The 13,415-nt window shown below is 40.3% G+C and overlaps 1 protein-coding gene across 10 annotated transcripts; it reads left to right on the top strand.

Annotated features, from left to right (window-relative positions):
- The first annotated feature begins 1,936 nt into the window (after positions 1 to 1,936).
- Ccna1 (cyclin A1) lies at positions 1,937 to 13,021 on the top strand. 10 transcript variants are annotated; one of them, XM_005007039.4, is made up of 9 exons: positions 1,937 to 2,167; positions 3,262 to 3,444; positions 7,594 to 7,837; positions 8,014 to 8,138; positions 8,903 to 9,126; positions 10,231 to 10,435; positions 11,331 to 11,444; positions 12,362 to 12,495; positions 12,782 to 13,021. In XM_005007039.4, the coding sequence occupies exons 2-9, from the start codon at positions 3,280 to 3,282 to the stop codon at positions 12,831 to 12,833; spliced, it is 1,263 nt and encodes a 420-aa protein (XP_005007096.1). In that variant the 5' UTR covers positions 1,937 to 2,167; positions 3,262 to 3,279; the 3' UTR covers positions 12,834 to 13,021. The 10 variants fall into 10 exon arrangements, 9 of the variants coding, with proteins under 9 accessions (XP_005007096.1, XP_005007095.1, XP_003477321.3 ...); XM_005007038.4 differs by having other exon boundaries at positions 1,938 to 2,167; positions 3,259 to 3,444; XR_010041784.1 differs by lacking the exon at positions 1,937 to 2,167 and adding an exon at positions 2,387 to 2,640 and having other exon boundaries at positions 3,259 to 3,444; positions 12,387 to 12,495.
- The last annotated feature ends 394 nt before the right edge of the window (positions 13,022 to 13,415 follow it).

The raw sequence follows: 13,415 nt of genomic DNA on the forward strand, positions 1-13,415 counted from the left end.
TTGTACTCTATCTACAGGGCACTGCAGGTGGGCATGATTTTGAATAACTTTCCAGTAATAATAATAAACAGTTGTTATATTAGGGACAGAATCACCAAGTTGCCTCATTCAGTTGAAAATATACTAAATTCTGAAAGAACACATATATACAGCATATATTTGCAATTTCTTCTACTCAAAAAGGAGTTTCACAGATGAGGACTGTACGATTTCTTTAGGTCTGAAAAGTCTGATAGTACTTGAAAATGTATAAATTTGTGTCAGCTTCTGTTAGGACTTTTAAAATATTTGGCATGAAAAAATTCATATTTAAAAAAGTTTAGAATGAGAATATGTTGTGATTATTATTTTCTCAACAATAAATGAAGAAGTGAAATACAAACTACAAGTATCCTATGATTCATTGACAATGATTTAACAAAGAATTTAATAGGGACATAATATTGCTGGAGTTTACAAGATATTATCCTATCCTAGGATGTAGCATTCATCCAAATCTAGGCAAAGTTACATGCAGGTGACGTGGAAATTTGATAGCATTTCAAATTAAAGTTTGAGACTGAGATAAATATAAAACACAGGAAGCTATTTTGTAGAATCGACTTTGTTACAGAAATGATAATGGAATTTACACAAAAAATTTAGTATAAGTAAGACTATTTAAAAAGATATATCCAATAAATAATAGCTAACTTTAATGTTGCAATTATCTCAATTCAATATTCAGCAGATGGTTTTTAAAATTGATTCTAGTTTACTTCTGATAAAATTTTCAGTAAATTCCTTACAACTCAAAATTTTTCCATGTTTAAATAGAAAATGGTTTCACTGTCCATGAAATTGTTTTTGCTTCCTCCTCTTACCAGGCTCCATCTCCCAACATCACAGCAGTAAAGTCATCATTAATGCACTAATGAGTATCACACTCCCATGATCCAATCACCTTTCCATGAGCACAGGAGGCTTTGGGGAGACATCTAGACATAAACCAAAACAAAACTGCTTCCAAATCTCTGCCGCTACATGCATGGTCCGTTCGCTCTAGACTCTAACTGCTCCCTTTTTATAATCCTGTATTCCCCAGGGTGAAGTAAGTGCTAATTTCACAGCTGAAGACCTATTCCTTATCTCTCTTTTCGTGGAGCAAAAGCTCCTTTAGGATAGGGATCACTTTTTTACCTGTACCCATACCTATCTACTGCCTGGTAAAAAAAAGTGCTCACCATTTTTATTTTAAAAATGAACAAATGAATTAGATTTTGGCTAAGCTTCATGTACGTATTCAAACTATTTCCATTTAGAGAAGATAACTTTTTTTTGCATGTTTTAATAAAAACTTAATTATGATAAATCTAGAAATTAATATTGAACAAGATCAGTTTGTTCCTTTGCTGTATCCAGTACTGATTCTTGAGATGCTTCTAATGCACTCAATATTTGAAGCCACCAGTTAGCCTTAAATTCACACTTTTTTTTTTTTTAAACTAGGATACCTTCATTTTTCCACTAAAGCAATTCACACCCAAACCTTGGGTGAAAACATTGGTGAAACATATTTAGGAAGACAGTGATAACTTTTGCTTAAAGTGGCTACTTGAATGACCTCTTCCGGGCTTTAAGGATTTTTTTTTTTTTAAAGCAAAAGCAGCCACAGGTTATACACGAGTGTGAGTATCTAATATATGTATACGTATACATTTTAAAAAGTTATACTTTTTTTTCCATAAGGTTTGTCAGTAATTTCCACAGGGGTCGGAGCTCGCAGGATTCAAAGAGTGCCCCTCATTTAAGGATCCCTCCCTCCCAATCCAGGGACTGTCTCTCTGCACGAGGCCCGGCCACTAAGGACCCAAGTTCGGGAGGCCCCGCTGCATCCCTGTGCTAAGCCCCGCTGCCACCCGCGTTCCTTCCTCTTCCTGGGTGGTCGTCTTTCCGGATGACCCCGCCGGGCGGTAGATGGAAGCCTTCCATGGGGGCCTTGAGACCACGTGCGACCCGAAAACCCCAATCTCTTATCCCGCCTAAGCGGGAGGAGCTGGGAAGGCCAGGCACAGCCTCTGGTGCGCAAAGACGCAAAATGATCCCATGCCCGCCGCCGTCCCGCCAGCACCGGGGCACCCCGCAGCCTGCCCGACCGCCCCTCGGCTGCCGTCGGGAAGAAGCGTAGGTGTGTGAGCCGGGGAAGGGGAGCGAGCGAGCGCACCTCGGGCCGGCGCAGCCCGAGGGCCCCGTGTCGCCCTCCCGAGCCAAGGTTCTGGGGAGCGGGCCGCGCAGGGGCCGTTGGCGGAGGAGTTAGCGGCTGTTGGGGAACGGGCTCAGGGAAACAGTCCCTGGAAGGCCTGGCCGCCGGGCGCCAGGCCTCCGTCCCGCCTCCCAGGCCGGGCGCGCCGGTCAAAAGGGACGCGTGTGCGGCCGGGACCGCTTGTCCCGGCACGCCCGGGCCAGAGCAGCCAGGCCTGCCGCCGGTTTGCCCCGTGGGGGCTGGACGCCCAGGGGTCGCGGCGCGTCTGCTCGCAGCGCGTCCGGTGAGGGGTCGTCATGGCGATGCGGCCCCGGGCGCGCAGGCCCGCCGCGGTTGGCATGGAAGCGGGCCCCGGGGACCCTGGGGGCGTCGCTGATTGGCCGACTCAACAGACGCGGGTGGGTTGAAAGTAATTAGCCAGAGCGGGCGGTCGCCGCCGCAGGGAGCCTGGCGCCCCCCGCTGGAATCTCTTAACACCTCTGTCCTCCTTCCCTCCCCGTCAGTCCCGCTTGCCCCGCTTGCCCCGCCCCGGCGTGCGTTTCTCTGGAGTAAAGGCCAGGAGACTTGTTCCCTGTAGGTTCCGAAAAGATTTGGGCCCTGCTGTCTGGTGGGAGGAGGTGGCGCCTTGTTTGTTGCTTGGGAAGGGGACGTACTCAGGTAGCCTGGATCTGGATTTGAGGTTAGGGAAAATGAACTTTGAAGAGCTCAACTCCCAAATAAGCTGGGGTTTAATATTCCGACTTGAAGGTTTAGCAGGTTGTCTCTGTCCTTTTAACCCACAACTAAGTCCCGGTCGAAAGCCCCAGGGGATTGAACTGTTTTGGGTTCAGAGCAGCTGATTGTGTGGTCCCTCAAGGCTCTTTTAACTCAATAATTAATGGATAGATAGATGGGCAATTGGTGCTGATTCTGCGGCTTGATACTGTTCTTCCTAGAGAGTTGCTGCATCCTTGGAGCCTCAGGTGAGTGGGAAGGGTTGATTAACCAATTTGTTTATTTCTTTTTTTTTCTGATAGCAGTGTGTGGAAGCCAAGGCAATGCATCACAACAACTCCAAGAGCGGAGTGGTTCTGGCTCAAGTGACCCGAGGTCCTGGTGCTTGTCAGATGCTCACAAGAGCCCAGCTCGGCCAGGATCCCTCACAGAGGACAGTGTTAGGGGTGCTAAGCGAAAATGAGCAGTACAGGAAGACCTATGGCCAGGTAATGACCCAGAAGCACTGGGAAAGATGCTGTGGAGAACGGCTTTCTTGCCATGGTTGGGAGGTGCTTTTCTTTTACATGTGTACCTACAATTCCCCTTGAATATTACAACCCTGGAATCTGGACTATGGGAAAGTTGATTTCTGAAGATCACTCCCTTTGGCAGATAGAAAAAGTGGTTAATTTTCTTTGCTGTTAGTCTTCTAATATCTGGGACAAAGGTCTAGAAACTATTTGGATTAAGTATATGTTACATGATTTAAAGACTAGGCTGAAAGGAAATGTGATTGTGCAGAATAAACTGTGGAGCTGGCATTCCATAGTTCCAGCTCAGATGTGCTCAGTCTGAGCTAGACCACGGCTGGAGCAAGCCTGGGTAATCTTTGCTATGTTGATAGGGATTGTGTGAGACAGTATTGGATCAAACTTACTAGGTTACCTATAAAAGAGAGCAAGTGGGAAAATGGGGTGGAGCCTTAGGTGTTAGTTATGTGTGCTTAGCTAATCATAGCTACACTTGCCTTTGAAGACCAATCCAACTCTAAACTCTTAAATTCCAGAGAGGCCTTGGACCCTTAGGAATGCATTTTTGAAATGGAAAGAAATGCTTCCCTAATTCTGTTATTAGACAAATCCATATAATGACACTGTAAGCCCGAACTGCAAGTCTGTTATTAAACAGATGCAGTGGCCTCCTTCCCATTTTGTAGGTGGCAAATCACCTGTAAAGAGGTTTAACAGCCTGTTCCCAACATATGATGAAGGCTAGAGTAGAAGCAACCCCTCTTCTTCTGCCTCTTCAGGTCATCTGACTTTTATGGGGAATCAGTTTAAAGAGAGAAAAGTGTACACAAAATGATTGGCTTGAAGCTGTGGAGAAAACTGAGTGAAAGTGCTTTTAAGAAAACTATCTTAACAATATTTACTTCTTTAAATATATGGTCTAAGACTGTACCTATGGTTGTGCCATTGCTGAATGGTTTCATTTTAAATCACAGACTCAGTATGTTAGTAAATAACCTGTCCTGTTGCTTGGTGCCATTGCTTGGCACTGCCTTTACATTTTGCTTGCTCCATTCCTCTACAACCTCCTTAGAAACCTGTTTCCTACCTCTCCATAGCCCCTCCTCCATCCTTGCTCTCAGCTGATGGTTTTGTATCATATTTCCTACTCTTGTGTGTCATGTCCCCTGTTGTCCCCATCTTGTTCTGTGGTTGATGTGCATTTATGCAAGGTGACTCCTCACCTGTGTACTTCATCACACATCCTCTTCTCTCCTCCAGGATAGCTCTCTATTAGCGCTCCATTTTTCTCATTAGATGCAAAGATATTGTAATACTTTCTAACTTCAAAAGCTTTTGATTACACAGCTCTTTGCAGCTAATGTTCAATTTGAGCAATTGAGAGTTGTCTGTTCTACTGGCATGTAAGCTCTCTCAGAGAGAGTAACGGTTTGGTGTGTCATTTTCTTTCTGCTGTATTCCTAGTATGGAGGACAGTATCTAGGCCAGAACAGCTCACAATATTTATTGACTGAGTTCTTTCCATCTGTGGTTCTTCTCTTGTTTCCTTTGACTCAAACCTTTTTATTTTCCTTACTTGAATGTTCAACAGTGTTTAACATGGTTGATTACCTTTTATTGTTTGAAATAGTTTCTTTTTGCTCATATTGGAGAACGTTATTCTCTTCAGGTGTTCTGCCTTTCTCACTTGCCCCTCTTACATATCTTGATTTGTCTTTAGGTCCCCAGTCTCTATATATGTCAAAGATCCCTGTCTTCAGTTTGAATCTTGCACTTACTTTCTTAGTCTCTTAGCATCAAAACATTTCTTTTTTTTTTGAACTGGGAATCAAACTTATGACCTTGTGCCTGCTAGGCAGGTACTTCTGCCTCTCTGAGCTAAATCCCTAGCCCCAAAATACCTTTTGATGATTTATGTTTTCATCTGCAGCCCAGGCCTCTGAGCTGTACTGAAGACTCATATGCTCAGCAACTCACTTGACATCTCTACTTGGGTCACATGATAGATACTTTAGACTTGTGAAAAACCGAACACCAGCCATTTTTAATTTTTTTCAATTTTAAAGATACTAAAGCCCAGTAAAACAAAACAATAATCCAATCAAAACAAAGCAGTGAAGTTGGTATAGAACTTCAAAGTAGGATAATAGGAAAACAGTGGCTAGTATATCTTCTTGTCTTCACGACAGTTCTCCAGTCCATCAGATATAGAAAATCAAAATAAAATAGAATAAAACCGATCAAAACAGGATATTGAATAAAGCAAACAATTGGAACAAAACAAAACAGTGAGAACAAGAGTGGATTTCAAAAACAAGATAGAATGAAATCCCTCTTATTTGCTATATTGCATTATATTATCCTCCCTAGAAATGCTCAGACTGCGGGCCCCATGACTGCAAAGTCAAGCAAACAGTATAAACATTCATCTGCTTTTTAAATTTTTTTAGTTAATATGTTGTATATTGTTATCTTAGAAATAGTTGTTCAGTTACAAGATCTAGGCATAAAAAATGATCAAATAATCAAACAATGACAACACAAACTGCTCTTTTTGATGAACTAATGGATTAGTAGCGTAGTTATCCATCTCACACCCATGTACATATGTACAGTTACATGTGTATACCTACATAAATGTAACCTTTTCCTTTCTTCCGTTTCTTCTGTACCTTAGTTGCTATCAACTCAGCTGGTTGCTTAAGGGCATGGGGATGGGTGAGGGAGTATGGGAAGGGAATTAGATGCACAGAGTATCTGACTTTTCTCTTCCTGGTCATCATGGCCTGCTCAGCTTACCAGAAAGGCTGGCTAGTTGGCTTGTTGGTTGACTCCTTCCAGTCCTAGCATGGCCGATGCTCGGAAGGCGCTGACTTTTCTCTTCCTGGGCCCCAGAAAGCCAGACACCAGCCCCTTTAACTGACTCCTAACTTGCTCTTCCCAATGTTTTCCTTATCTCAGTAAATGAAATCTGCATCCTTTCTATGTTCAGACCTAAAACCTTGATCATTCTTCATTCTTTTTCTCCCATCTCCCATGTAAACGAATTAGTAGTTTAACTTTTAAAAATGCCTGCAATCCCTTCGCCTCTCATCTTTTTGTTACTATCTTGATTGAAACCCCTATTGTCTCCTGGAATTTGTAAATTTCATAATGTCCTCTAACTCTGATCTTTGTTTCCACACCTGTACCCAGCCAAAATGATCTATTTAGAGCTTGGATTATTTTACTCCTCTGCCCAAAATCTATCCATGACTTCCCTCTCTGTATGAAAGCCAGTACCTAAGTGGCCAATTGTAAGTCTGTAGGAAGAGTTTTCCCTTTTTCCTAATCTTGTGTACTACCCTGCTCTTTTTTTGTGTATCTTTTTCTGTTTGTCTCTTCATCCCTTTCCCTACCTCTAGGTTAAACATTTTGTTCTCTGCTAAATTCCAGATACCTGAAACAAAACCAAATAGTTGTTTAATGAATATATGTATCAGTTTATATGTATGTATGCAACAAAAATCAAACGTGGCAGCAACTTGGAGATGTTATTACTTGGTTATAGTAACTTGTGATTGTGATCCTTTATAGTTCCTAATATTTCTTTTTCCCTGAATACTACTGTAAAGTTTTTTTTTCCTTTTAAATAACTGGGTATGAAATGAGTCTTATGACAGAGGCTTGCACCTAAAAGTTAACTTCCTAAGGAGTGTGGCTGACTGCATGAACTCAGTAACTATGTGTTAGCAGCTACACAGAACACTTAAAAAAATCTTGAGATCCTGTGATGCTATAAGAATAAAGCCAATTTGCAATTTTCCTCCCACACATGATACCTGTTTCATTTTGCAGGAGATCTATAGCTTTTCTTCTTTCTATAATCTAGTGCTCCCTGTGATACATACTTGTATGTAAAGAAGATAACAAATTTTAGTAGTTCTCTTTCCCTATTTTAAATATAGATAAAAAAAGGGAAGAACAATATTTTCTAAGTTTTATTCTCTGGAATTATACTGTCAGCATAGATATTTAAGTTTAGGATTATTCTTCCCACGCTGCAGGTTTGAGTCACAGTCCCAAGGGCCTAGATGGCCTCTGGGGATAAACTCTATAACAAGAGATTTCATTCTTATTTTGAAGGAGATCACAGCAATCAGGTGTTTTTCTGGACCAGAAAATATCTTCCCTCCAGCTGGAAAGAATGTGTTGTCTGACTATGGGGTTCCTGAGCCAGCCAAGCATGGATTTGATATCTACATGGATGAGCCTGAGCAGGAGAGAAACGTCTGCCCGGGTAGAGAAGGGGTGGCTTTGGAGGATGTGTGTGAAGTGGACACCAGCACACTCAAATCAGACCTTCACTTCCTGCTGGATTTCAACACAGGTAAACTGACCCATCCACACTTGAGGGCGCCTTGTGTCCACAGCATCAGTGTCTCAGTAGTAAGCGTCCAGAAGGAGGAAGACATGAAGCAGTGACTTCACAGCTGCCTGGGGAGGATGAGTGATGTAATGAGTCTTAAATAAAGTGAGTTATCTGACAGTGTTAAATCTCTGCAGTGTCCCCTATGCTGGTGGATTCGTCCCTCCATTCCCAGTCAGAAGTCATGCCAGAATTTGACACAGATGTGATAAATGTGACTGAATATGCTGAAGAAATTCATCAGTACCTTCGAGAAGCTGAGGTGAGCCTTTCCAACTTCTGCTTCAATTTCCAGTACCACAAACTCTTAATATGTTAAGCTACAAATTCTGGGTTACAACCACTGGTGAATGGCACTGACATGACATCTAAACATAAGAAGTCTATAAAAATAATACAAGTTGACCACTCCTAATCTGAAATACTAAAATCTGAAACTTTTTGAGCATTGACATAATGCCACATGTTGAAAATTCCATATGATAAAACTTTGTTTCATGAACAGAATTATTAACATTATTATATAGAATTTTACTTAGGCTATGTGTACTAGGTATACATGAAACGTAAGTTTTTGTGTTTAGGCTAGGGTCTTCAAGTCCTCTCTCTGTCTCTGTCTCTCAGTCTGTCTTTGTCTCTGTCTCTCTCTGTCTCTCTGTCTCTATCTCTCTCTCTCTATGTAAATATCCCTTAATCTGGAAAAAAGTCTAAGACTGACATTTCTGACTCTAAGCATCTCCAATGAAGAACATTTAACATGTAGTTTTGATAGTGAGTAGCAGTTATATGTGTGAAGTCTCTTTGACTCAAAGTATTTCACTCTTAGGAATAATCCACATTGTTACCTTCTTCCTCAGTTAAGGTGTTAACATTACATTTCACACTTTCTTATCATAATAAAGATTTTTTGGCTCTGAATCAGTATCCTCCTAACATTCACTCAGGGGATGTTTTTTAACAGTGACTATACTGATGCTGGTTCTGGTACTGCACCTATTTGAATATCCTAACTCTTTCCCCAAACAGATCAAATACAGACCCAAAGCGCACTACATGAGGAAACAGCCAGATATCACAGAAGGCATGCGCACCATTTTAGTGGATTGGCTTGTAGAGGTTGGCGAAGAGTATAAATTTCGAGCAGAAACTCTCTACCTGGCTGTCAACTTTCTGGACAGGTTTCTTTCCTGCATGTCTGTTCTGAGAGGGAAATTGCAGCTTGTCGGGACAGCAGCTATTCTTCTGGCTTCGTAAGTGTTCTTTAAGCTTGAATAGTGTGAAGCTATCTGCTGTCAAAACACTTGATTTTTTTTCTTCTTATTGAAGAAATGCAGTGCTTGATAATTAAAAGTATTCATCCCTCTTTGGATAAAAGATCATCATCTTTGTAGGAGTTACTGAGAAACTGAATCTACCCACACGTTCACTGTTCAATTCAGATGTTTAAGATTTATAGCAAGAAGTTCAGTATCACGACTAAAGCAGCCATCAACTGAAATTCAAGATCTAATTTAACTCTTTGGAAGTACGGTTTTTTTAGCTATATTCTAATACAAGTAAAAGTCCTACTTAAACATATTTTGGTTACATAAAAGCTGTTTTCATGATCTAGCAAATAACCCAAAATAACCAGTTTGTTTATTTAGTTACGGTGAATAAATGTTTTTAGCTGTTGTTGTTTCTATCAGTGATTTATAATAGTACCTAATTATGTGGGGAGAGAGAGCTGGGCTGTGGCTTTGCTGCGTTTAAGTAACCTGCTGCTGAGTTGCAGTTTTTATTCTTTTGGTTTCAAATATTCTGGTTACTAATATGTAAAACTTGCTAGTAGTCCCCCAAAGAAACTAGGAGCAAAAGCAGAAGAGAAATTACGATGATAACATTATCTTTCTCTTGGCTATTCAGCATCGTTGAAAATTCAGTAAGAGAAGGTGAACATGATCTTTTTAAAAATTAAAGGGCTATGGCATTTTTTATTCTCACTGTTTTCATGAGAGCATTCTTATCCACAAAATGGTTTGCAGTTCACAGAAGTAATGGGTATTCAACAGTAATGTCTGTTATGCAGAATCTTACAGTATATCAGAGGCCAAAATCTAAAATTCTCAGTTGGAAATGGTTTCTGTTACTATTCCCAACAGTAAGTAAAATATATCCTTGTACTACTCATGTTCTTGGGCTGGAAACAAGCTCCTGATACTTTCAAAGCCCCTCAATGGTGCCACTCAATGGTGTTGTAGGGGAAAGGAGGTTAGAATGAAGAACTCTGAGGGTCCATTCAGAGACACAGGAAGTAGAGCCGTGCACTAACATTACTCCAAACATTACTCCTAAACATTCTTTACCTTTCCCAGGAAATATGAGGAGATATATCCACCTGAAGTGGAGGAGTTTGTCTATATAACGGATGATACGTACACAAAGCGACAGCTGTTACGGATGGAACACCTGTTCCTGAAAGTCCTGGCTTTTGATCTGGCCGTACCAACCACCAACCAGTTTCTCCTTCAGTACTTAAGACGCCAAGGGGTGTGTGTCAGAACTGAGAACCTGGCAAAGGTATGCCACGTGACTTCCTGGAACTTGAGGTGCAAGGATGGTGAAATACAGCCTTTCCCAATCGTCCCTTTGTTTTTCTATTCCTTCCCAGTTTTTCCCTTGGGCCAGAGAAACTTTTTTAGCAATTTAAGAGAGCTAATTTTAAGAACACAACATATGGCTACAAGACATTACTTTGGACTACATTTGGCAGGCACAGGCTATCTAATCACCCAGCTATAAAAGACATTTAAGCTTGGAGACTATTCCCTTGTTGGATATAGATCACCAGCCATGCTTCTTGGTTTGGGAAAAAAATGAATGCAGTTAAATTGGGTTCTAAATTCATCTTGACTTGTTAAGAAGTGAACCATCATTTGGTCATTTGGAACTGCAAAAATTTAATTAAAGTTATTAGATATTGGTTTGGTCATGTTTTTCTCCAACTAGTAGGATATCTAATATTTATATGTTATGCAAAGATTAATAAGGAGGTCTATATAATTTTCCAGTGTTTGTTGAAAAATGGGTTCCCACTAGTATGGTCTCAGCCTTGGAATTGCGTTCCTTTACCTAATAAACTAATAGCTTTAATATAGTCATATTTTTGCCTTTTAACTGAGGCTCTGTTCCTAACATAGGTATCAGACCAACACCATTTTATCTGACTAGCATAAATTGTATTATTAGCATATGATGAGAAAAACAAGCTGTAATGTACACAAATGTGGATAGGCAAAATACAAGGTATTGAAATTTTATTACAATCTAAATGCAGTTTTGGTTGAGGATAATTGTTGGTTATTTCTGTGCTCATTACTAGGCATTGGTTGATCAAAAATAAGATACAGCTTATTTGACATATCTGGGTCTACTTATAACTTTAGTCAAACTTGACATTTTCTGTTGTGCTTAGTATGTTGCAGAACTGAGTCTACTTGAAGCTGACCCATTCTTGAAATATCTTCCTTCACTGATAGCTGCAGCAGCTTATTGCCTAGCAAACTATATTGTGAACAGACACTTCTGGGTAAGAGTCTTTCTTATTTTCAGATGCAATGGGAGGCATGTTCAGTGATTTAAAATCTGTTAAATATTTTAACTTTGAAGGATTACACTGGGCTTGCCTCTCGTGAAGCAAGTTAGTGTAAGAAGGAGCTGCTTGTCTTAACAGCACACCACAGCTTGCTGCTAAGTCTTTCCAGTCAGCCGCCCTGGCTTTGGCTCAGTGGCTTTATTCTGTGGGGAACATAGATGGCCAAAAGTCAAGTAGGTGGTGTCATTCAACAGTTGCAGGACTGGAAACCTCAGTGCCTGCTGCTATCCCTGGAAGTACCTTGAAGTATATTTACTGGCCACTTCAAGCAAAAGTTGTTGACTTTTACTCTCTCTTAGCCAAACCAAATTATACCACCTCAAACTATAACAAAACCAAACCACACCAAGCCAAACTAAGCCAAAACAAACCAAACCAGAAGATAATACCAAGACTACAGGAGAATAGGACTGTCTATGTGACCTCTTACCCAAGAAGGTGGCAAGGTCATAAACAGCCCTCTGAAGGTTCGCTGTTGTGCTAAAAGACATAGGAAAAAGTACCCACTTGCTGGAATGTTTACTTTTTATGTTGCATTTTGACTACACAAACAGGAATATTGGATAAGCATGGCTCTTTAAGATCCAGTAAAAGTTCCAGTCATGAGGGAACAGGAAAAATGATCCACACCCAAATTAAGAATTATACAATATAAATAAACTTAGAAATGTAGAACTCTGGTTGTTTTAAAAAATGCGCATGTCCCAAGTATCTACAGGAAGTGAATATGGTTTCTTTTGAGATAAATATGGATACATACTAAGGAATTATCTTTACTTCACAATCATTTATCTTCAGAGTTTAATGTCTGACAGTTATGTAAGACAATTTTTTTCTTTTGTCTTGATTAGCCAGAAACTCTTGCTGCATTTACAGGCTATTCATTAAATGAAATCGTGCCTTGCCTGAGTGAGCTACATAAAGCATGCCTTGACATACCCCATCGACCTCAGCAGGCAATTAGGGAAAAGTATAAGTCTTCAAAGTAAGTTACTGACATTTTCTTATGTTGACTCTCCATATAAAGCGTAATGGGTAATAGTTGTATCAGTATTAGAAATAGAATAAATTGTACATCTAGTGCGAGGTTGGAATACTAATATTATATTTTAAATCAAGGGATATGGATTTAGAAAATCCTAGGTTTATAATTTGTCAGTTTACGGTACCAGCTTCCTTCCAATCTGTTAAAACCATGAGAGGATTTTCTGTGTCCTGAGATTTTTATAGAACTGACAGCCTTGGTGCATGACTTGTGGGTCTCATTTCAGATACCTGCATGTGTCCCTCATGGAACCACCTGCGGTGCTACCTCTGCAGTAAGTGTCAGAAGGGAAGCACTCCCAGAACTCAACTGCTAGATCAACAGAATTGCTCTTAACTTTCTGCAGATTGGGTCCACTATTTTCAGTATAGGTGATTTAAAATATGTAAATGTATTGCTTATGTTAGACCTCAGTAGTTTATAAAATAGGGTAGCATTTTTAAACAATAAACTTGTCTTGTGACCATGTGTTGTGTTAGGCTTATTTATTGTTTGCATGACTGACATACTTGCCTGGAATTTTAGTTGGGAATGTCTTCACACAGAAAGTTGAAACCTAAGTAGATTTTGGAAAAATAAGAGTAAATAAAATTCATCCCAAATTTTGTTTCATGCTATAATAAAATCATAAAATATAGCCATACTTTACATATTTTGTGACCACTTCTTTAAAGTGTGCACAAGTTCTTAGAAATTTTAGTATCACCAACCTCACCCAGTCCCCAGTCTGGCCCCCTCCAAAGATACTCTCATGACATCTCCATTCTGTGAAGAAATCAACATTTCCTTAAAGCATTGTGACATATTATGTGTGTTTCCCAAAGCGGATATAGGACCTGTGTCCACGCAGAATCCTCTGT

Source organism: Cavia porcellus, unplaced genomic scaffold (assembly GCF_034190915.1).
Source record: "Cavia porcellus strain 051 isolate PalLab524CR breed Dunkin Hartley unplaced genomic scaffold, mCavPor4.1 scaffold_21, whole genome shotgun sequence".
Classification (NCBI taxonomy): Eukaryota; Metazoa; Chordata; class Mammalia; order Rodentia; family Caviidae; genus Cavia; species Cavia porcellus.